General features: G+C 32.7%; 3 protein-coding genes across 5 annotated transcripts; 1 reads left to right on the forward strand and 2 right to left on the reverse strand.

The window, feature by feature from the left end:
• Positions 1–8556: 8556 nt before the first annotated feature.
• On the reverse strand, positions 8557–9463 carry LOC128387612 (conserved oligomeric Golgi complex subunit 7-like). The gene is made up of 2 exons (XM_053346832.1): positions 9171–9463; positions 8557–9097 (listed from the first exon to the last, which is right to left on the reverse strand). Exons 1-2 carry the CDS (start codon positions 9171–9173, stop codon positions 8708–8710), a joined length of 393 nt encoding a protein of 130 aa, XP_053202807.1. The 5' UTR covers positions 9174–9463; the 3' UTR covers positions 8557–8707.
• Positions 9464–9633: 170 nt separating this feature from the next.
• Positions 9634–21766, forward strand: LOC128387610 (serine-rich adhesin for platelets-like). Of its 3 annotated transcripts, XM_053346830.1 has the most exons (7): positions 9634–10223; positions 10382–10502; positions 11021–11172; positions 13983–14048; positions 14202–14454; positions 14529–19155; positions 20359–21766. In XM_053346830.1, exons 1-7 carry the CDS (start codon positions 10077–10079, stop codon positions 21341–21343), a joined length of 6351 nt encoding a protein of 2116 aa, XP_053202805.1. In that variant the 5' UTR covers positions 9634–10076; the 3' UTR covers positions 21344–21766. The 3 variants fall into 3 exon arrangements, with proteins under 3 accessions (XP_053202805.1, XP_053202803.1, XP_053202804.1); XM_053346828.1 differs by having other exon boundaries at positions 14529–21765; XM_053346829.1 differs by lacking the exon at positions 9634–10223 and having other exon boundaries at positions 10399–10531; positions 14529–21765.
• Positions 21767–21790: 24 nt separating this feature from the next.
• On the reverse strand, positions 21791–24544 carry LOC128387685 (uncharacterized). Its single transcript, XM_053346929.1, has 6 exons — positions 24067–24544; positions 23904–23962; positions 23377–23822; positions 22906–23054; positions 22421–22479; positions 21791–22339 (listed from the first exon to the last, which is right to left on the reverse strand). The coding sequence occupies exons 1-6, from the start codon at positions 24205–24207 to the stop codon at positions 21886–21888; spliced, it is 1308 nt and encodes a 435-aa protein (XP_053202904.1). The 5' UTR covers positions 24208–24544; the 3' UTR covers positions 21791–21885.
• Positions 24545–24763: the final 219 nt, after the last annotated feature.

The following is a 24763-nucleotide window of genomic DNA, read 5'->3' on the forward strand; positions in this document are numbered from 1 at the left end:
AATGATTAAAATATTTAAAACAATTGGAAATTAAATTAAAAAACATTTTCGCTGATGAAAACAATTCCATTTACCTAACATCAGCTGAGGGAATTTACAATTCTAAATGTGTTAACTTTCCCTTTTGTTACTTTGTTTTTTCTTCTTCTGGTGATCACGTTTTTGATCGTTCTTTTTCGGTCAAATTGGTGCTAATTAACACGATAAACGGCAAGTAGAAGGACAACCAACTCATCAGTAAACCGTTTAGAGGACCAGACGACAGATTTGACTGACGAGAACTAAGGCTACCAATGAAACTGCTGATACCAAGATCACAAGAATATTGATAATTAACCTGACTAATGGTAAGTGCCTAATTAACGTCCACAATTGTTCTAACAAAGATCTATGAACTATCATAGAGACAATTTGAAAATCCGATAAAATTCATAATGAAACAAACGGAAATAGATCAAGATCCCAAGGGAGACAAGTATAAGGATATCCGTTATTGATAACGGTCTTATCAAAAGATATTTAAATCAAATCAATTGAGTAACTAACTCATTTGAATATAATCAAGTGAACCTAGTACAACAATTAGTATTAACTTCATAACCTCACACCTTATTATTATTTTTTTTACTCCTATTATTCTTCATTACTAGTATAATCAATAGTGAATCTCAAACAATAATAATAAAAATGACTGGAAAAAACCAAAAGAAAAACGAATGGAATGAAAAAATAGATCTAATCCAAAACCTAATGGAAAGTGATATTAACCCATTTTGTGAAATAACACCAATCGAGGAACTACAAGAACTTCAAAAAGACATCAAAACACTTCTCAAAAACAAAAAATTACTCGAAAAATTTGGAAATACACCGGAAAAAGTAACTAAACTACAATCACTAGGAACAAGCCTAGCCCAAGCAACCAGATCTAAGGAATCATCACAAATGATAGCTGAAATATTGAATATCAACCCAACAACAACTGAAGACACCCAAATAAACAAAAGAAAAAACAACGAAGACAATGAACTGATTCCAAACAAGATCAGGAAAACTGATGATCCAATACCATCAAGCTGGATAAAATGGGAAATGAGAACACTATCACCAAGTGCACTAATTAAACACTCTAACAAAACTCCAAATGAAATCTTCGAACTCATATCAGCCTGTAAAAGAGAAGATAAAATGGAAATTGAACAAACCCACTCGTTCTTCATAAACAACAACAATGTGAAAATAAAAGCAAAAGACGAGGAAACTCTGAACAAAATCATTAATATTATAAATAATAATATTGATGGATGTGAAATCGATGTCATGAAAATGAAACCACCTAAAATCAAGATTCTCAATGTACCAGGACTTCACAGAAATGAACAAACATTTGAATTGAACTTCATGAAATATAACAAAAAACTGGATATGGCTAACTTCAAGATACTAAAAGTCATGAAAAAAAATAATGGAAATAATAATGACATCATTGCAAAAGTCAGTCCAGCCCTTAGATCGGACATTCAATTAGCAAATGGAATAATATCGAGTGGTATGCGGACACATAAAGTGATCGATATTTTCGATATCACATATTGCTCACGCTGTCACTCACTACAACACTTCCGCAAAAATTGTAAGAACCAAGATATTTGTGCCTTCTGTGCTGGTGCACATAATCAATTCTTCTGTGTTGACCAAAATGAACAAAAAATCAAATGCGCAACCTGCAATCGAAAAGGTCACAGACCAGGTACTATCACCTGCCCAGATTACAAACAAAAATTAATAATCGAAACCGGAAGAACAGCTTTCGAATATCAATATTTAATGATGTAAACAAAAAAAAAAAAGTGTTACTGAAAACAACTAAATATTCCGGCCAATTAAAGATAATATAAAATCGCATTTCAACTGCAAGTAATAATCGAAACTACACCTCAATGAATTAAATTGTATTTCAAAAAATTTAAAAATTACATTTCAATAATTAAAACTGCATTTCAGTAGTCAAAACGTGCCTTTCAATAATAGAAACCACATTTCAATGAATAAAACTGCATTCCAATAAATAAACTGCATTTCAATGATTAAAACTGCATTTCAGTAGTCAAAACTGCATTTCAACAACTGAAACTACATTTCAATGAATAAAACTGCATTTATTGAAACTGCATTTCAATAACAAAATTGCATTTCATCAATTGAAATCGCATTTCAATGATTTAAACTTACATACATATACAAATACAATTAATTAAAAATTAATTTTCGATGAAAATTAATTGTGATTAAACAAATTGCACGTTAATGTAACATTGACGCGATTACGAAAATAATATTAGTTTAATTGTTCAGAATCAATTGATGAATGATTTATCCTTCTGCCCCCAATTAATCTAATTTGTAATTTGCATTTCAATAAATAAAATTGCATTTCAATGAATAAAATTGCATTTCAACATAAGAAATTGCATTTCAATAAATGAAATTGCATTTCAATATAAGAAATTGCATTTCAATGAATAAAATTGCATTTCAATAAATAAAAATGCATTTCAATGAATAAAATTGCATTTCAACATAAGAAATTGCATTTCAATAAATGAAATTGCATTTCAATATAAGAAATTGCATTTCAATAAATGAAATTGCATTTCAATGAATAAAATTGCATTTCAATAAATAAAAATGCATCACAATATAAGAAATTGCATTTCGATACATGAATTTGCATTACAATAAACAACTATTATCTAAATATTGCAAATTAACTAATCAAATCTAAATCTAAGTTTCTATTAATATCTATTAATATTAATCAATTATTAAACTCACCCAAATCTTAAGCATGAACACTTACATCCGAATGAAAGGGTAAAAATAGTTAATAGATCATAACAATGGTTAAGAAATCCCTTTATAAATCAACAACAATTTATAATCAACATTATCATTAACAATAAATTCAATCTTATCAATGATTGCAATGGTGCCTCGACTGTCCAAACGACTAATGTAACAAATTGCATAAAGTGAATTGTCAATTGTGAATTGATGAACAATTAATGAAATATTAGTGAAATTTAATAATTTTGTTTGTTGATAAATCTTATCATACTCCAAGGTTACTATTAATTGTTGATTAATTGTAGCGTAATTTAGTTTTCGGCGATGATTCTCTCTCTGGTTGTCCTTCAAGAGCCTCTTTCTCTAGGAAACTAAATTACAATAGAAAAGATTATAAAAGGAAATGTATGCTTAGCTAATTAATGGAAAAAAGTAATCTTTCAATTGTAAGTGATTAGTTAATTTACCTAAACCATAAACATGGTAGACGAATTGTTTCAAAATGCCAAACTGAATGAACATCCAAAATAAAATAGATTGGAGGGAAATCGTTAATCTCAAAAATGAGAAGACAATTAACTAGTAGAATCAATTCATATTCGGATTCAATCCAAATTATAACCCCAGATGGCACTAGTCAATGAAGATAAAGGAAGGAAATTAACCAAAATAAGTAAATCACACCAATTAACACGTGCAACCAACGTTAATCTAAGTAAACAATTAAAATATTATTAACTTTGTGAATTATGCTAAATTGGTTAATAACAACGATTAATGACAACAAAAAATATGTTGATTATTCATCTATAATACCAATTATTGAAGCAATACAAAAAGATCAACATAACGAATACAGAATCGACCAATTAATCCAATTATTGAACTTAATCACTTGCCAATGGTTAGAAGACCCAACAAAAGTAAGAAACGATATTTTCGCCGTGGAAAAAATAATAAAAATAATAAAAGAAAAAACGAACCAATCATCATCAGTGGAAAAAGACAACTCTAACAACCCAGTAATCATCGCATTCAAAGGACTACTACAACAAGAGAAGATTAAAGAAATAATCACTGAAAAGTACTTGACGGAAATTCGAGGTGAGAAAAGTCAAAGGAAACAATTTACCCTTTCAATAGACACACCTGAAAACATCATTCACGAGATAATATCACTAGAAGATATAAATATAACGGTGATACATATAAAGTGGAGATACTACGAGATAATCTGTAACGACAAAGCCGAGGCAAATAAAGTAAAAAAGCTATTCCAGGACCAGTGTGATCAACAATCTATCACCATACAGATTAAAAAGAAGAATGAACAATTTCTAACGATCATACAGACCAACAACGTGAATATAATCGATAAAATAAAAAAGGAAAAGAATATTATTATTATCAACAACAAGCAGCTCAGAATATCACCAAAAGCAACATACCTACAATGCAACAAATGCCTACTGATCCACACCGGATACCATATCCAATGCTCGAACACATGAATGTGGGGAAACGTCGCCAAATAACAAGAACAATAATCGAAGGAATAAACAAATCGACAAGAAGAATCATTTCAATCAACGAACCAAATACATCACAAATATTTACAGCGAATGAGAAAATCAAAGTTAATAATGCAACGACCATCATAATATCTAATGACATTAAAATTGAAAAAACTTATTATCCACAGAATGATATTATTATTATTGATCTGGGGAACCCATTCAATGGTTTACGAATAATTGGCTCATATATACGAACGAATGAACTGCAAAAATGGCAAGATATATCTGCTTTTATAAATGACTTAACAATAATAATAGGAGACGTAAATTACCAACACCAACTATGGTCACCAAAGCCGCAAAATAACTTCATGGTAGATCAAATAATAATTAACAATAATATTGAAAGTGTCTTTTCACCTCAATCAGAAGAAACATTCAACCGAAATGACTGTAAATCATGGATAGATGTTATCCTAATCAATGGTGGCATAAAAGCAACGAGAAAAGAGATAATTGATGTGAAAACAAACGACCACAAGTTATTAAAATGTGAACTAATAATACCAACAATAAGTAAACCAAAAACCTTCAAAAAATTACATCTAAATAACTGGCACCTTAAAATAAAACCAATGGATCTTAGACCATTCAATAAAAATCATTTCTTGATAGAAAACTGTCAAAGGATAATCAACTTCCCGGACAAACATGGTCGATGGCGAATCACGAAAAATACAACAAAAATCGACTGAAAATGGAAAACTAAATTACAATAAACTAATGGAAATGGATGCAAAGAAAAAATGGAAAATAATAAGAAAAACAATAATATATAAAGAAAATCAGTTCATGTTAAATAATGATCAGAGATACGAAGAATCATTGAAAAAAATAATGGAAACAATGTCGACATCTAAACCTAAATTCACTGAAACCGAAGAAAAAACATTCAAATTCAACGGATTAAACACTAAAGAAAAACAGATGATATTCGATATGAAAATGCAAAAATCATCGTTAAGTGGAGATAAATATACAATACCAATGTGGAATGAGTTCTTCAGACGGAATAAGTTAAGAATAATCAAAATAATAGACATGATTATGATGATGGGATATGTTCCCAAATGTATCAGAATCTACGGAATTGGCCTGATCAAAAAACCCGATGGAATGAATTTAAGAACAGTGAAATCACCAAATTATCTACTCAGAATAATAGATAAAATATGTGCGAATAGACTACAAGATATGATACCATTAATCATTGACAATGAATCACAATTTGCTTTTATAAGAAAAAAATGCAGAGAACATCTACTATTTGAATTATTATTGAAGAAAAACATGAAAAACCGATGGATGGTACAACTAGACATCTCAAAAGCATTCGACGAAGTTAACATTGAATCTACAATAACAATAATAAAACAAAAAGACGAACAACTGGGCAACTTACTTGAATCAATGAATACAATAAGATGGACGAAAATGATATGGAAAAATCAAATATGGTGGGAAAAAATGAACAAAGGTACAAGTCAAGGATCATCATGTGGACCATTACTCTTTATACTGGCAATTGATCAAGTGATAAGAGCTATGAAACAAGAAACAATCGAGATACTTGCATTCGCTGATGACATTGTTATTATTGTTGATTCTGAAATCGAAGCTAAAAATGCATTAAAACTCATGGAAGAAAAACTGGAAAAGATAAACCTGAAAATAAACAAAGAAAAAACAAAAATTATAAAAGGTTCGGAATGCTCAAAGGTGATGGGATGTTACAACATCAATAAACAAAGTGGGAAAAAACGGAAAGAAGTGATAAATGAAATAATGGTAAAAGCGATTTCTCCATTATCACATGTAACGAAGTTCATAAAAAGGATGCCGAAAAAACTACAACAACTTCTGATGAATACATATGTCAACTCAGTAATGAAAAACTACGATTATTCATGGATAATAAGTAAAAAATACCTGAAAATAGGTAATAATATACAAGGAATAATCCAATGTAATTTAGCACCAATAATTGGAACTAAGTTCATGGAAAGATGGTCACAAGAAATGCTACTGGAAATTCCATCAATCATAAGAATACAACTAAAAACAATCATCAAATGGGACATCTACGAAAATGAATGTAAATTACTAATTAATCACTTCAAACTCACCAAAAACCAATACATCCCGATAAAACCAACAAGAACAATAACCGAAAACGAAATCGCCAACATAAAAACGACATGTGAATGCGAATTTCCAAGAATAACGATATTCAGAAATGATACCACGTTAATCATCTCGATAAAATTACAAGAACAAATTATTAATATTAATATTAATAATAGTAACAATAGAAGTGAATTTGAATCATGGATAATTACATTTGCTGTTGTAATTGAAATTACCAAAAAGAAAGGATTCAAACACGTACCTATTAGTAAAAAACTACTCAAAACAATTTACTCCAAATCGCCAACAGGCAATGATCTAAGAGGACTAATATCACTAATGGATCACAATGAATGGACATGGTGTGTGAGTGAATGGGAAATCACGAAAGAAAAACCAAAAATATCAATAAATTGGGACATCAAATGGACACACGAATCGGGAATAAACAAAATAGTGGACAAACTGGTTAATAATATTATTATTAAAATACGAAAAGAACACCAAACAATCGATACAATATTGAACCCAAACATGAAGATAAAACCCTTATGGTACCAACCGTTAACACCGAGACAATGGTTTAGCCTATGGAAAAGATTCGAAATAAAAAGAAAAATTAATTGCTGTGGAATAAAAGAAAAAGTAAATATAATCACTCACACATTAAAGGAACCAAAACACATCGAAGAAATTATCGGCCGAAAACAGAATTGGAATTGGTCACTAGACGAAGTAGATATAATATCAAGAAGGAAAAAAATAGAATTTGTTATTAATATTATTAATATTATCACCGAAAATGAACAAATGTTAAAAACAACAAACATCATCTTCATGTAAAAAGAATAGAATTTATTCTATTCTTTAGCACATGAGCAACGACTCATGTGCATGATCACCTGTATCGCCATCAATCTTGGTAAATAAAATTTCTTTCACTTGGTTTGGTTTATTTTTCTGGTGGAAATTAATTGTTCACATTAATTAGGATTAATTATTCTTCTTAATTTGATTTTCGACTGTTTAACCTTCTAGAATGGCTCGTAAGTGTTGATTTGTTTTTCTATGTCCCATTTCAATGGAATCAAAGTTGTTGATTAGATTGTTGTTTATGTTTTGTGATGAAAATTGGATTGTGATTGGTTTTTGTTATCCTTTTTGTTGTTGGTTTGTTTCTTTTGGTAATTAATTTTTTTTTCTTTAATTGTTTGCAGGTGGAAATCAAAGGGATTTAGCTCGTCAGAAGAATCAGAAGAAACAACAAGATCAGAAAAAGAGCGCTGGTGCTGGTGCCAAGGATGGAAATAAAGGGTTAACGTTGGAGGAACGGAAACATAGGTTAGCTTAAGGAATTTGTGATCATTTGATTTTCCAATTTATTTTCACTTAAATTGATTGTCATCTAATCATCTGTAGATTGGTCTACACAGTGAGACGATTAGATGCTGGTGATTTGGGTAATTTAATTGGTCTATCAAGGGATAACCTTTGATACTAAATGAAAATCTTACCTTTTTGGTTTTGTGAACAATAACAAATGATTTATGATTTAATTGTTGCAACTTGTTTTCTTAATTGTGTTTGATTTTTTTCTTCTTATTTTTGTGTAGAGATGCCGAGATGATGAGGCTTAAGCAACAAAAAGCTTTGGAAAAAAAGGAAACTCAAGCATCATGACGATCTAATTTCTACTTCGATCTATTGTCTTCTCGACTTAATTGATTTACTGTGGAATGTGAATATTATTAAAACAATCAAATATCCAGAATATGAAATGTTATCCAGTTCGAAGACAATATTCAGTTCTTTATTATTGATCATCATCATGAGTGTTTTTCTTCTTCTTCTTCTTCTTCTACTTGAAAACTAATCATCATCATCCGATTACAATCAACACCAGAGAATTTAATTATACACCTGAAAATTGACTTGAGCAAAGAACAAAAGGAAAAAAAATGATAATAATACATCTAATTAACTTGATAACATCTAAACACTAACAATCAGTTGAAAACAATGTGGCTTGCATTTAATCAAGTGGAAATATATATAAATACATAGAAATATGTATTGTGTTACAATCAAAAAGAGATTTTTAAAATCCTTGGAAGAATAAATTTGATATTAATAATTATTCAATTAATGATGATCATTTAATTGTCACGGTTATCTAAATCATTGTATTCAGCCAATTTCATCTCAATTGATGATTTAATTCGGTCAATATTGGCTAATCGATTCATTCTATCATCTGAATCATCTGCAAGATTATTAATCTCTTCCTTAATAGAAACGAAATCATCTTTAAATTCCTTGGCTTGATCACTTAAAACTTCAATGTCTCGATTTAATTTAGGTAAATTACTGATAACACTAAGAGCGGTTTCCTCCAGTGATTGATTGATTTCCTGGATAAACAATTGTAGTTTAAAGACAATATTAGAAGCATAACTTTCTTTATCCTCCTCTTTTGGTACCGAATTAAGAGTATCGTTAATCCAATCAACTGAATCAAAATTTTCCTCTGTAAAAGCTTTAAAATCCTAGAAAAGAAAAAAAAATCCAACCGTTAAACATAAGCATAAACTTAACCACAAAAGAAATCAACTAACTTACCATAATAACCAAAACCTAACACACCATCCGAAAATGAAACACGTAATTAACAAATTAACCTAAAAAGACACAAGACAATCAACTAAATTATCAACAAAAAAAATCACAAAACCAAATCAAAAGATTGACAATCAAATCACCAAGGGGAAGGCAGAGAAAAAGAACCAAAAACAACAGTTAACCATCCAAACAAATCACCACAATCGGAACAGGAACAATCAGATAAACAGAATCTAATATTCAACAAGATTAAAATTTAATTCCAAGTAAACGAAGAAGAAAAAGTTAATCAGTAACAATTAATAAGTAAAAAAGGTAAATGAGAATTAAATTAAATTAAAAGAAAAAAAGTAAACAAGAAAAGTGGTGACACCTTTTGGAGAAAAAAAGAAAAAAGGTAAACACGCCTTGGAAAAAAAAGATTTTCGTTCGTTAGGAAATCCAATAGTTTGAAGTGAAGTTGCTGTTGATCAGTAACTCTAATTTTCTAAGTTGATTGAATATGTTTTTCTTTCTAGTTAATTGTAAGTTAACTAATTACAATTGGATTAAATCTCTGCCTTGTTAATCTTATGTGAATAATTAATTGTCTTTATAAAAAATTCTATCCAAAGAGAGAGAGAGAGAAGGAGAGAGAAAAAGAACAAAATTTTTCTTCTCTTCTTTTTTTCCTCCATCTTTTGTGTTGGTGTTTTCTCTTTTTTTTCATATTCTGTGAATTCTATTCTCTTTTTTATACCTTTTCTTTTTCTCCTCTACAATTTGTAATCTATAATTAACATTACATACAATATATTCTTATTGCTGGTGTGGTTTTCTCTTCATTTTTGATAATTTATTGTCTTCTCCAAGGAACCGGTAACATTTAAACGAACAAAAAAAAAGAATAGAATATTTGACTTGAAGATGGTTCAGGCCAGCGTATCAACGCCTGGTCTTATCAAACATGATAAGAAACACCGATTGAAACAAAGATTTGAAGTTAAACACAAATTGGGCCAAGGAACTTATGGTAAAGTTCAATTGGCCATAAATAAAGAGACTGGACAAGAGGTAAGAAACCAAATCATCGTTGATTTATTTTCACTGATTAACAATTCCAATGATTGTACAACCGTTTCCTATGTTTAACCTGTTGTGTTTCTTTTCCTTCCTTTTTATTTTCTCTTTTCCATTAATCTTTAATTTCTTCATCTCATTCACTCTCTTAGGTTGCAATTAAGACAATTAAAAAGTCAAAGATTCAAAGTGAACAAGATCTGGTACGAATACGTCGAGAAATTCAAATAATGTCATCAATACAACATCCACATATCATCCATATTTATGAAGGTGAGGCAAATCAGTTCAATTAGTTCAAGGTAATCTAATCAATCTGTTTAATCTTACAATTTTCTCTCCTTCTCCCTCTCCCTCTCCATCTCTCTCTCTCAATCTCTCCTTTCTCATGTTCTTCTTATTCTCTCTCTCTCTCTCTCACTTTGCCCAACTATTAATCATCTATCAATTTCATATAATTTTCATCTCTTTTACAACTTACACACTAACTAAACTCAATTTTCTTCCCTTCGTTACCATTCATATCTATCCATCTTATTTGTCTTCATCATCATCATCATCTTCGTCCTCTTTTCTCTTTTTTGGTTTTTAAACTTTGGGATGAACGATAATGATGATAATTATTTTCTTCTCTCTATTTCTGACTCTTTAACCTACTAAAACCACCATCCCAACCATATGATCACACGAATACTCGATCACATCTCTGCCCACATGGTTTAAATATTCATCATCAATGATAACAAATTGATGAATAAAACAACAACAAAAAAACTCTCAAAATGATTCAGTTTTTGAAAATAAGGAGAAAATCGTCCTGGTCATGCAATATGCCAGTGGAGGTGAACTTTATGAATACGTTTCAGACCGGAAAGTGCTTTCAGATAATGAGGCAAGACGATTATTTAGACAAATAGCAACAGCGGTTTATTATTGTCATAAGGTTTGTAATCCTTTTAATTATTACAAAACATAATCATATAATCATCATTCCCAAATCCACAAATAGCAACAGTTTTAAAAATTGTTCACTTTTCCTCAAGAGTCTGATAGCTTTTGATGATGTTGCTGTTTAATCTCATTTGTTAATTGTAAATAAGTAACTTTTACTCTCTATGTGTTTTCCAAATGATCTGTTGATAAACATTCCCATCCCTCCATCTTCATCACCATCAGTATCTAATCATATTATTGATGTCGTTAAACTTATATCTTGAGAATTAAGTATCACTCTTTCTCTCTCTCTTTTTTTCTCTGTCTTGATCTTAACACACAACCGGAAGCAAAGTTTTTTTCTGCTTTTCTCTGATTTCATTGCATATATTACATTGCATTTAGTGAAAATTTTCCTAAGAAAGATCAAATAGAAAGAGAGAGAGAAAACTGATGATGAGGATGACGATAAATACGAAGATGATGAGGTTATGAATGTACAGTTAAAAACTAACTTTTTCTAAAAATAAGGTTCCTCAAGAGCAAAATATCAGAGAAAGAGAGAAAGAGAGTGATAATAAGTATATTTATTTGAAAACATAGGCAGAAAGGGATGAAGATGAGAGGATGACGAAGAAGATGATAAGGAAGCAGAAATTTTTCTTGTCTTGTTCATATCCAATGTAAACGGATGTAACCAGATGATGGCGATCATCCAAAATGATGAGAGAGCTTCCAAATTGATGGTGTTTGTGTTTTCTCCCTTCTCTCTCTCTCTTTTTTTCTCTCTTCATCTTTCTTTGTTTCTAATGTTTTCAATTAAACAAAAGAAAAAAATTACTCTTTTCATTTCCATCATCATCATTATCTTCATGCTTATTATTTAACTTGGATAACAAAAAAAAATCATCAATAGAGGAAACATTTTCCCATTTGATACAATGTTGGCTAACAAACGCAATTGGTTTTAGCAAACATTATCATCATCATCATCATCATCATTCAACTCTCATCATGTTTACTCCATCTCTAAATGTTCATTTTTCTGGATTAGAATTAGTCTGACAATTTGCCTATTATTTAATATTATGTTTAACTGATTATGACTAATTACTTAATTTATGAAAGAAAAACTTTCTATTTAATTACTCAAACAGATCATCACAATCACCATCTCTTAATCTTCATGATGGTGATAATTTTTACCAAAGTTTACTGAAAGTTACTGTTTCTATCATGAGTCTTAATTATCTTAATCATGTTTGATTTATTTTCTCAATCCAAGTCCAAGGATGATAATGATACCAGTCTACAAGTAGGAGCACAACAATAATTCACAACATTACCACCGAGAACAACAAAGATCATGAAATTGATTACGTTTACTATTACAAAATAGTGAATATTATAAAGAAGATGCTGATTAGGATAGAAAAAGAAATAAACCACAAAGATGAGGATAAAATTTTCGATGCGTAGAATTTATCAAAAATTCTGGTGTTATCGTCATAGGAAGAGAAATTTCTTGGAACCAGATCAAGAAAACTGTTGAATCCAACGAGCTATCCATCATCTGTAGGCTTTATCATATCAACCATGATGTTCAAGATTCCATTGGGATTTCTAATGATGAATCCTACCGGAACAAACCTAAAGAGAGAAAGAATCAAAAATGAACCTTTTACCTTCCTTATTGCAATTTTAATTATCCTACTATCACATCATCAGAATCGCTTTAACCCTTTCAGATTGTTGCTCATTCTTATGCTAACATGATAATCAAATGTCTATGAGATTTTTGATAGAATTCAAGTTTATCATGTTGGTAAATCGAGACAGAATTCTTGTTTTAATCTCAGATTTTCTTTCTCCTAATTCTTTGATGATCATCTTCTGAACTTCGTCACAGAATCTCATGAAAATATTCACTTTCTTTCCACTAATCTCTCTTTCTTTCTTTTTCAGAGTATTCCATAAATAGCTGAGTTACCATCATCATCTTTCATTAGAACCTTGTGAACATTTATCCCTCTTTGTCTTCCCTTTCCTTCTTTCCCCTTTTTCTTCTCATCATCATCATCATCATCTCTCTCTCTCTCCATCGTCTCTATCAATAATATTATGATTATCTTTACTAATTTGAAGTTCGATTCTAAAGATATTAGGGCGTTTTCTTAACCTTAAATTTTTTATACATTCGAATGTCTCTTCAGGTATTCATTATCTTCTCTATCTTCAGATTATCTTCATTATTATTCACTGTCTCTTTCTTTATCTTCTTCGTCCTTCTCTAATTGTCAAATTTCATTGAGAGATTATGATAACTTGACATCGAAAGTTATGTTATTACATTTTCTGCTTACTTCACTCCTCGAAAATTTCGAGTGACGTTTGATTTTCGAGGAAATATTTTTAGTTCTTAAAAAAGATTTCTAAACTTTCTTTGTCTCTCTTTCGGTCTTTTTCATCATCATCATTCCCCACCCTCAGAATTCTGGTAATCACCATGATGATGATGTTATTTTGATTTCAAGTTCTCTCCCCAATCACCATCATCATAATTACTCATATTCTCAAATGATTATGTTTAGATATTAAAGAAAAAAAAAGCTCACAAACTTAACCAGTTTTCTCAATTATAATTAACGAGTAAAATTATGCACAATCTTCACATTACAATTAACTAAATTTCCACAATTTGATTTACACTTTTCACATTCTGTTGCTATTCCAAAGATAATTAACAATATTGACTATCAACTAATTGATTTATTCTTTTTCTCTAATCATCAATTTAACAATAATTAACTAATTATCCAGAACAAGGTTTGCCATAGAGATCTGAAGTTGGAAAATATTTTATTAGATCATAATGGAAATGCAAAGGTAAGTTAAACTTTTAATTGCTGATGAAATTATGTTATAATTAGTATTGTGATGTAACGTTAAATCACTTGAAAAGGTTCAAAATTACGTCAAGCAATCAATTTGATTGTTCTCAATCAAAGACTAACGTTTTCATTTCTTTTCCTCATTCAGATCGCTGATTTTGGTCTTTCAAATGTTTTCGATGAGAAACATTTTCTTAATACATTCTGTGGTAGTCCTTTGTATGCATCACCCGAAATCGTCAAGGGAATACCTTATTATGGTGCCGAAGTTGATTGTTGGTCTCTGGGTGTTTTACTTTACACCCTCGTCTATGGAGCGATGCCTTTTGATGGAAGTAATTTCAAACGATTGGTTAAACAAATCTCTGAATCAAGTTACTTTGAACCTAAACAGAAATCAGGTAAATGATTAGATTTGATTATAAGCTTTTCAGTTGTAGTATTTTATTCATTGATTGCTTTTACTTTGTTACAGAGGCATCTGGATTAATTAGACGATTATTGGCCGTTGATCCAACTAAACGAGCAACAATCATCGATATTTGTACCGATTGGTGGGTCAATAAAGGTTATGAACATTCATTACTTCAGGTAGCTGAAGATTTAGCTAATCTTACACCGGTTCGTTTGGATGTACTATTGGCTTTGGCTCCGATTTCACCTCCAGTTGAAAGTGGTAATGGTCAAAATCCATTATCAGGTCAAGAAGGTGATCTATCCGTTGTTAGTAGCGGTGGTAAACCTAAGCGAGTTAAGAGTAAATCTTCCCGTTCAGATGAAAATCTTTATCCGTCATCAACTGCGGCCATAGATTATCAAGCTGATACTTCTGAGCTTTCCAATGATATTCCAACTTATCCTGAAGAAGAGGAAGAAGAGCTTATTGATGCAAGTGAAAATGTCGACGATGGCGATGAATTTTTACCTTCAGCAGTGGCCGCTGCTCTACAAGATGAATGTCAAGAGAGTGTTAAACAACAACAACCATTACAAGATAATATGGTTACTGGTGCTCAAGATTTATCGATGGATTTACCAGAGGAAAATAGCTCAGAACCTGGTAAATCAAGTAAAAGAATTGCTGGTTCATCGATTGATTCTAATAGTGTAAGTCGAGTTTCAAGTCATGTGATGAAACATAAAAAGCCAAAAAAAGGTTCTGAAGATGCGATTGTTACTCAATCTGAAGATCATCAAGTGACCTCTTCGGGTTATATAAGTGATGGTACCTCAGTGACCGGAGGTACTTTTCCACCGAGTCAAATTGTCACTGATGATTTAACTCAACCAATTATGTTAACAGAGGATAATGAAAGTGTTACTTTAAGAGGTGAAGACGATGATACAACGATGCTCAATAAAACATCAACAGTACCTTACGATTCCTTACCTGATGAAAATGTTTCCATATCATCACAAATTTCATCTTTACCAGAAACCGGAAGAGATTCTAGAAATGCTAAATTAGAATCTGTTAGCGGAATAACAACTTCAAAGACTCAATCAAGTGCCTCCATTGAAACATTAACAGCTAAAGATGATGAATCAACCCCATCATCTCAAATTGAAATGAATTCATCTTCAAGTACCTTAATCGATGATCAGCAAAAATTAACTCGACAAAATTCAATTTCAAGATCAAGTGTAAAGAGTAAAAGTAAAAGTGCAAGTCCTAAACGTCCAACGCCTTCGAAAACTTCATCATCCTCTTTTACCTCTACTTCGTCCTCCTCAACGATAATCTCAGGTAAACAACCTCGTCCATCATCTTCATCATCACCATCATCATCTACCACAGTTTCCAATAGTAGTAGTACCATAAACTCCTCGAAATGCCGAATAAAATCAGGAGATAAAATTGTTAATCGTAAAAGTGCCAAAGAATCACCGCCTAAAGGTATTAAGGGAAAACTTGAAGGTTCGACAACAACTTCACCATCAACATCAACAGTTACCACAACCGAAACATCATCAACACTCAAAGAATCACCATCAACATCAGCACCAGGATCGGAGGCCAGTGAATCGGTGCCCACAACTCCCGATGCAGATAAAACTAAACCTTGGCTAGAAAGGCGGGCAAGTGTTGATCGTAAAGTTGGTAAAATATCATATCCAAAGTTTCTTGAAAATAAATCGGCACCGGAAAAGAAACCCGTTCCAACGTATGGTAAAATTTCAACGGCCAAAAAGCTATTTGAAACACGTCGATCAAGTGTAGATAAAGACAAGGAAAGAGTCATTCCCATGGTAAAAGTTTCCGATGCTAAAAGAGCGTTTGAAAGACGAGCATCAATGCCAGCAAGTCAATCGACCTTATTGAGAAACGCTTCTGAAAGAAAGGCCAGTTTAATTCAACAATCATCGCTCGATGAAACATCATCAGCAATTAACAGTGAACGTAATCAAAATCTATCTAAAGATAAATCATCAAGTGTGGAAAATAATAACAACTCTAAACCTTTAAGCTCTCGACCCAGAAAATCACCTTCATCTCCAATTAAAAGTAGATCACCAAATAAATCACCAGTGAAAACAATCACAGGTAAACAATCAACTGATTCTAAAACTGATCAAGTGAACAAATCAATCGAATCAAAACAATCTGAAACAATAAAAGATTCACAAGTTAAACCTAAAGTTAAAAGCACAAGTTCAATAGTAATTGATAATGGTACTAAAAAGATTGGAACAAGTTCCGAAGTGAAAAAGGAAATTAAATCAATCGATAATCAGTCAAGTGAAATGAGGCCAAATGAAAGTGTTTCTGAACTAATTGAATCTCCGTCTATTCTGGATAATAAAGAGGAGCGAAAATCTCTTGCCAAAGATGTAATTAAGAAGCAAATTGCCAAAGCTAAACTACAAGAATTAAGACAATCATCAATAGAATCACATGAATCTAATTTATCGGTTTCATCTGATCAACATCATGGAACTAAATTAACTTGCCAATCAGGATCAGAAGAGAAACCAAAATCCTACGTAAAGTCACCAAAACCATTTATCAAGGAGGAAATTAAACCCACTCCGGTTCGTAGTGTGGCTGAAATTAAATTATCCTCAAAACCTAAATTGGGACTGGACATTGAAGCGGCTCATCGAGGTCAACAAAAGCATCAACAGTTAAAACATCAAGAGGAAATTGAAGAGATCACACCAACCAATATAATTGAACCTCCATCAACGGCAGGAACTGTTCAGAATCAAGAATCTAATCCAGGAACACCATCAACCGCAGCTACAACTGTTACTACTCAAAGTAAAGCCGCTCCGATCACACGAAGTTATAAAAAGGTCACTTTTACCAAGGACGGAGCTTGTATCACGGAAACGGGGAAAATAATCTCAGAGGAAAGTGCTGATGGTTCATTTAGCCGAATCGAGAAGAAGAGTAAAGTTACTCATTACCCGGTGGCCTCTGGTAGCGGTGCTCCAACCACCCGATCAGAGTCAAGTGAGGAAACTCGGACTATTAAAAATTTCGGCGGAAGTGTAAAGAGTAGTAGTGGTGGTGTTGGTGATGGCGATTCTTTTGATGAATCTCGAAATGGTTCAGTTTCACCATCGCCTGTTTTATCTTCGACTTCTGGACTATGTCGGTCGGAAAGTGCATCTTCTTCTGGGTCAACTGATATTTTCGATGATATATTTGACACTTGGAGCGGTGATCCAGTTTTCGGTAATATAAGTGGTCGAATGAGATCAATGTTATCTTCAAGTCGATCTCCTTTTACCAGTTTATGGGGAACAGGTCGAAATAAGAAGGGAAAGAAAAAATCTCGAGCCGAAAGTGCTGAAAGAAAACCAACAACGGAAACTTTAACCGGTGGATCAAATCGACGTCGAGTCGCAGGTCATGGTACCGATCAAGAGTTTAGTGACACTGATACAGATACTGAACCATCGATGGGCTTTGGAAGTACCGGTTCAGGAGGTGGACTTTGGAAATTTCTTGGACCCACTGCTCCATCTTCAAGTAATCTAATCGATCGTCATAGATCATTGTTATCACGACACTTTGGCTCAGATGATTTTTTCTCTGATGCTGAACCTTTCGGATCGTCTTTCCGACGCTCACTTTCACGTGATCGAGGTTCAACATCCTTCGGTACAACTCGTAATTCATCGGCTGCAGGTACACCCACCATGCGAATGGTAGTAAATCCACTTCGCAATCCGAGATCATCAATTAATCGGATGACAAGTACAACCACGAAACAAGATAGCCTTGATTCTAATGAAAGCGGGGGCAGTAATACTCAACATGTGCCAACTCCATTCAGTTCTCAGCCAGTTACCGGAAGACCATATTCTCGAACCATATCACGGGAAAGTCAACGGCAACGCGTAGGAGGAATTGATGAGAAATCAACTGGAGGTGGTAACTCATTTGATCTGGATGACGGTTCAGTTGGACCTTCATCCCGTGGTCGAGTTGAACAATGGTTGGATATGAATCGTGATGATGAAGAGATTGGCACTAATCATCCAATAAGTATGTACACAACTATCCGTCCACGTTCAGCTAATCGTTATGGTAGATCAGTTTCATCTCGATTTGGTTTTGACCTTGGATCAGTTGACTCACCACGAGACACATTTCAAGGTCCATCAGGAGGATCTAATTTATCTTTCAGTACAACACAAGAGATACAAATTGGATCTCCAAGCAGCAGTAGCCGACCAGAAACACCAACACGAACCTCAACCAACACCACCACAGGTAAACCAAGAGCAGAGGTGATTATACCTGTTGGTCGTAGTAATGTTTCATCACCTTCAATGGCCACAAGCTCACAAGGTAAACCATTAATCACCATGAAATTATCACTTGGAGGTGGAAATGAACCACGGGAGGTACGAACTTTTATTTCAAGTGGCTCAGGAGGAGGATTAGGAGGAGGAGGATTAACTGGGTCAACATCAACAACGGGAATCGTAGAAACCCCAGGAACAGCTGATTCATTCGGTGGTGATTGGTCAAGTTCTATCTTATTACCTGAAAGCTCATCTCTTTTAGATCAACTTCGTACCCATGGTTATCGTAATTTGGTCTCACAGCGTTTATCCGGTCTCAGTGGACCCACAGTCGAATCCAGGTACGATAATCGCGACAATAGTTGTGTTTCTTCTTCTTCTACTACTACTACTACTTCCACCACCACAACTCCAACCACAAACACCACCGTCAACCTTCCTCCTCAACAAATGAAAAGAGGTAAGAGTTTAACGGGAGACTCTTCCTCAATCCGGAATCTTGAGAATCTAATTGTTAAGAATGGTCAAAATTACATCGCATGGTCAAATCCTGTTAATGGTCAATCAAGTACAATAATTAAATCAACTAATAATAATCGCATGCCCAACAAAACAATGGATCAGTCAATCACCACTAACCCTGATAGTGATAATATTATTACCGTTAATCATAATGATAAACAATTAAATAGTTGTAATCGGGTTGTTAAAGTTGTCTCAAAACCTGTTGTTGTTAATGATGATGATCAAAGTGTTGGTGTTAAAAATAGTAACAATCAAATCAATTGGATTGATAAAAATGATCAAATCAATCAAAATTATGATAATATTCAATTTATTGATGAAGGTAATGGTGATGATGGTGATGATATAAATAATATCAGATTTAAATCTACAATTAATTTTAATCCAATCAATTGTGAGACTGGAAAATTAATCAAAGACAATGATGAAGATAATTTTGAAATAATGAATAACAAAACTAATATCAAATCAAAATTTGATACAAAAAATGATCAGAAAGAAACTACAACAATTAACATACCAATTAACATAATTAGTAGTAGTCAAAATAACGGTAAAAGTTGTACAAGTTATTTTTCATCTTCCATCACAAAAGTAACATCCTCTTTACCACCTAAACCTAAATCATTCAATACAAAGCATGATCTGGATGCTAAATCATTGATTGACGAAAGCCAATTAAATCATCATCACCATCACCCCAAACTAAATCGTAAACATAATCAGGTTCACCCTTTTAACTTTGCTAAAGGTGAACCCTTAACACCATCACCACCACCACCACCACCACCACAACCAACCACAACCAGTAAAACCTTCAACAGGGAGGGAAACCATCAACATCATCATCATCAACAACAAGAGCATCAACAACAACCTGAACAAAATGAGCACCAAAACCGCAAGAAACAATTTAACGATATTAAAACTTGTAATAACAATAATCTGTTATCGAAAGATGAAAACGATGAAACAATTAATAGGAAAAATGTTAATAATAATGATGATAATTCCCACAGATCGTTAAGCAATTCAACCAACACCAACACCACCACCACCAATGACCCACATCACAAAGAGACTCTTGCGGAAAGGATACTACGAAAATCATATTATTCGCGATTTAATCACCCACTCGAAAGGAGAGCGTCTTCAGTTCGTAGACGAACCTCAATGATTGAAAATGGTGATCGATTGATGGACTTTTCTTTATTCGATAATTTCTCTCGTCCTCATTATCCATCATCAACGCCCGTAACTCCAGCAGCCACATCAGGAACATCTCCTAACCATTCATCGCCATTTGATAATCATCATCATCATCATAATTATTCATCTTCTAATCATCAAATGAAACCACCAATTTATCTAACAAATGATCAGTTTATCGAGAGAGTTCAAATTCGAGCTCAACAGCTTATTGAAGAAGCTCGAGAGCGACACTCACGAATTAATTCACAATTAATGTCTTCTTTCCGACCAATTACTTTGGATTTTAATGGCGATTCAATTGGTCATCAACATCTTCGTAATCATTCATCACCAACACCTAATTCATTTCATGTTTCCTCTTCCCATCGATCCCGTGAACCCTCACCGATGACTTTCCTACGTCGAACAAGTTCATTCTCAGATTCAGATGAATTCTACCTGAGTAATAAGTTTCGTCGACCCTCATCATCATCAACCACAACTACACCAACGACATCAACAACCAACCGATCATCGGCTATCGGTACAATTTTCAATGGATCTACACCGACAAGTACTAGAAGCTCAGCCAATAGCTATAAATCAGCTCGAACATGTTCAACACGACTCACTAATGGAAATAGTCAAGAATTAGATGATGACGAAGATGAAGATGATTTTGATTACAATAATACACTCAGGAAGATTAACGGTGAAAAAGACGATAATCTTGGCGATGATTTAACTTCCCGTGCCCAAGTTGTTTCGGAGGCCTTACAAAAACTCAAAGAACGTGCCTTACGAGAAGATTAATTAATTTCTCTCTCTCTCTCTCTCTCTCTCTCTCTCTCACTCCCAAATCTTTTCATTTGTGATACAATTTTACGCTTTACATATTAATTAATTTAAAATCCAATTACAATCAAGAAGGAAACGAGAAAACGTCCGCTGAACCAGTCAAAGGAAAACAATTAATGCAATCAACAAATTACTCAACTTATATATCTCAACAGTATAATTCAACAAAAAGAACAATTAACTAAATTATGATTAATGAAAAAGGTTTTCTTGTTTAAAACAAGAATCAAATCAAATTTAAATGATTAATTGATATTTTATGATGTGAATCTGATTACGAGAAAATCATAACAATAAGTTAATTGTTTATCTTACATAAGAAAATGAACAAACTATGTATTAATTTCTAGTCTATTGTTGAAAATCAATTGAAATCAATCAATTAAATAACTTTAAACAATCTTGTCTATTAAAATAATTTTACTTTGGGCAGTGTTTACAAAAGTTTTTCAACTAAAGTTTAGAGACTTGGACACCCAATTTATCACGAACTGCAATCAAGATGTAATTTTGTCTTTGATTAAACCATGAACAATATTAGCTGGTTCGATGACCAAAGTTGACCAAGTCTCCGAGGTTAGGTCACTTTCTACCTGTTTAAGCCATCGGTCAACATTGGTAAGGTTTGAAAGGTCAATTCCAACAGCGGAAGCCAAGGTGATATTAACACTGATTGTGAGATCGGCTAAAGTTAACGAATCACCAGCAACATATTTAGTACTTTCTAATGATTTATCAAGATCTTTAGCTTTTGTTTTGAACAGTTCAGCAGCTTCAGGAACTGGGGAATTTCCCCTGAAAATAGTTTCCAAATGAGTAACTAACAAAGTAAACAAAGTACCAGCGTCCCAATATAACCACCTGTTGATCGTGGCTCGAGCCTTGAGATCAGCTGGATAGAGTGAATTACCTGGGGCGAGTTTATCAACGAGGTAGGTCAGAATAGCTCGACTATCAACAGACGAGGAATAAGAATAAGAATCAAAATCAAAATCACATTCGAAATCAACAAATAATCAGCTGATTGTTTACCTTTCCCAAAGAGTGAAATCGCCATCAACAAGAGTTGGAACCACATGGAATGGATTGATCTAAATTAAAACAGAAAAATCAAACCAATATAAAAGGAAATAACAATTAAGAGCCTTTACTGAAATAATAAGATCGATAATGAATTTACAAATCGAAAACTCAAAGGATTCGAAAAATGTTCTTTTATCAAAAAGTTTAGCTAAAATTCGTATGAAACGAATAAAATCGAGCCTCATGAGAAATTCTGGAGTTGAGATTTCAAACTACGCGGAAAAAATTTCTTGAGAACCGAGATTCTAAAGGAAAGGGAAGATCAACAGAATCTCTGAGCGATTCTCTGCCCACAGTTTACCAGAATAATGTTTTCGATCTCGATAAGTTTTGCCTTTGCGATCTTGCGGCAGATCTCTGCTTATCTCTATCGTTAACGAAAATGAAATTTTCACCTATAAGCTGCTCATTGATTTCTGCTTGTTGGCACTTACCGAGGTAAATTCTGGCTTGAGGTTGTCACCAGCAAATACATCAATCTCCTTTTCTTCAACTTTTACACCGATAAGTTTAATTAAAACTCGAACTGACCGAGAAGGTCCAGATATTTTACTATGGTACAATTGGATAACCATTGTGGAGATTTATCAAAGAAAATAATTTTAACTTGGACATCAAATTAGAAAAAAATTCTTCATAATTTCGAGTGGAAAAAGTGATAATGAAGAGACTTTGATCCTCTATTGGAGATTATCTGATGTTATTGAATCGATTTATCCGATCAATTGATGTCGAGAAATCAATCGATAAAATTGAAAATTTTCGCGGAAGAAATGAAGCAGAAATTTCAAATTTCTCTTTCTTTTTCACTCTTTCTGTTTTTCTCAATTCGTAGACGATTTTAATCTTTCAAAATTTAAACTAAATTGTTTCGAGAATTAAAACTTGGACATACAATTAATTGCGAACCTTTGATTTAACAAACTGACCGAGATCTTTATTAGGTTCAACTAGTAAACTGAACCAAACTGATTGTGGTAAATCATTTTCTAATTGTTTCAACCATCGATTAACATTAGTTAAATTGTCTAAGTCAATTCCAACAGCAGAAGCTAAGGTAATTGTAACACCGATTGAAATGTCAGCGACTGTCAATGAATCACCAGCGATATATTTTGTCGCTTCCAGTGCAATGTCCAAATCTTTGGCTTTCACCTTAAATGCTTCGGCAACTTCAGGGACCAGGGAACCACCATGGAAAATGGGTCCATAATAAGCACCCAAAGTCGCATATAAAGTACCAGCGTCCCAATATAACCACCTGTTGATCGTGGCTCGAGCCTTGAGATCAGCTGGATAAAGTAAACTCCCTGGGGCGAGTTTATCAACGAGGTAGGTCAGAATAGCTCGACTATCAACAGACGAGGAATAAGAACAAGAATCAAAATCACAATCACGATCGAAAGCAACAAATAATCAGCTGATTGTTTACCTTTCCCAAAGAGTGAAATCGCCATCAACAAGAGTTGGAACCACATGGAAAGGATTGATCTATTAATAGTATAAACCATAATTAGAAATGAGAGTTAATCATTTGCTTCAATTTTGTGAAAATTTGATCAGTTGATTGTTGATGAACTTTAAATTGTACTTACGGAGATAAATTCTGGCTTAAGATGTTCACCAGTTGATAAATTAATCTCAATTTCGTCAACATCCAGATTAAGAAGCTTAATTATGATCCGAATAACTCGAGCGGGTCCAGATAGTTTATTATGATACAATTTGATGGACATTTCGAGGAATCGGTCGATCGAGAAAATTGTTTAAAACTTTGATGTAGATTGAAACTTTTCAATTTGTTGATTGTTGATCAACTGGTAAATTGATTGAGTATTTATATTAGATTTTAATTGTTTAATCACTTTCTGGGACCAGAGTCTGGGAGTGTTTAATTGTTAATCAATGCTCAGGTTCATCAGATTAATTGTATCAAAATGATCTTAAAGATTTGTTGTTCACTTTAATTGTTAATATTTATGATGTAATCTAGTTGATTCTTCATAATATCATATTAATCAAGAATCAGAAATACCATTAATTTGATTAAATCCAATAACAATCAGAAAATTGTAACTAGTAGCTTATGTAATGATTAACCTAAAAATAAACAATGTAATCAACTGAGATCAACATTCTTGAATTGATCACAATCATGATCTTAATCAAATTGATCAACAATCAGTTGGCTAATTAAGTATATAAATAATAGATTATGTTAATTTCAAATGAATTTTTTTGAGGCACAAACCATTGATTGGAAAAGTTTGTTATTTAATTGATTTACAATTC

This window comes from Panonychus citri, unplaced genomic scaffold, assembly GCF_014898815.1.
Source record: "Panonychus citri isolate SS breed McGregor unplaced genomic scaffold, ASM1489881v1 Contig00092, whole genome shotgun sequence".
Lineage (NCBI taxonomy): Eukaryota > Metazoa > Arthropoda > Arachnida > Trombidiformes > Tetranychidae > Panonychus > Panonychus citri.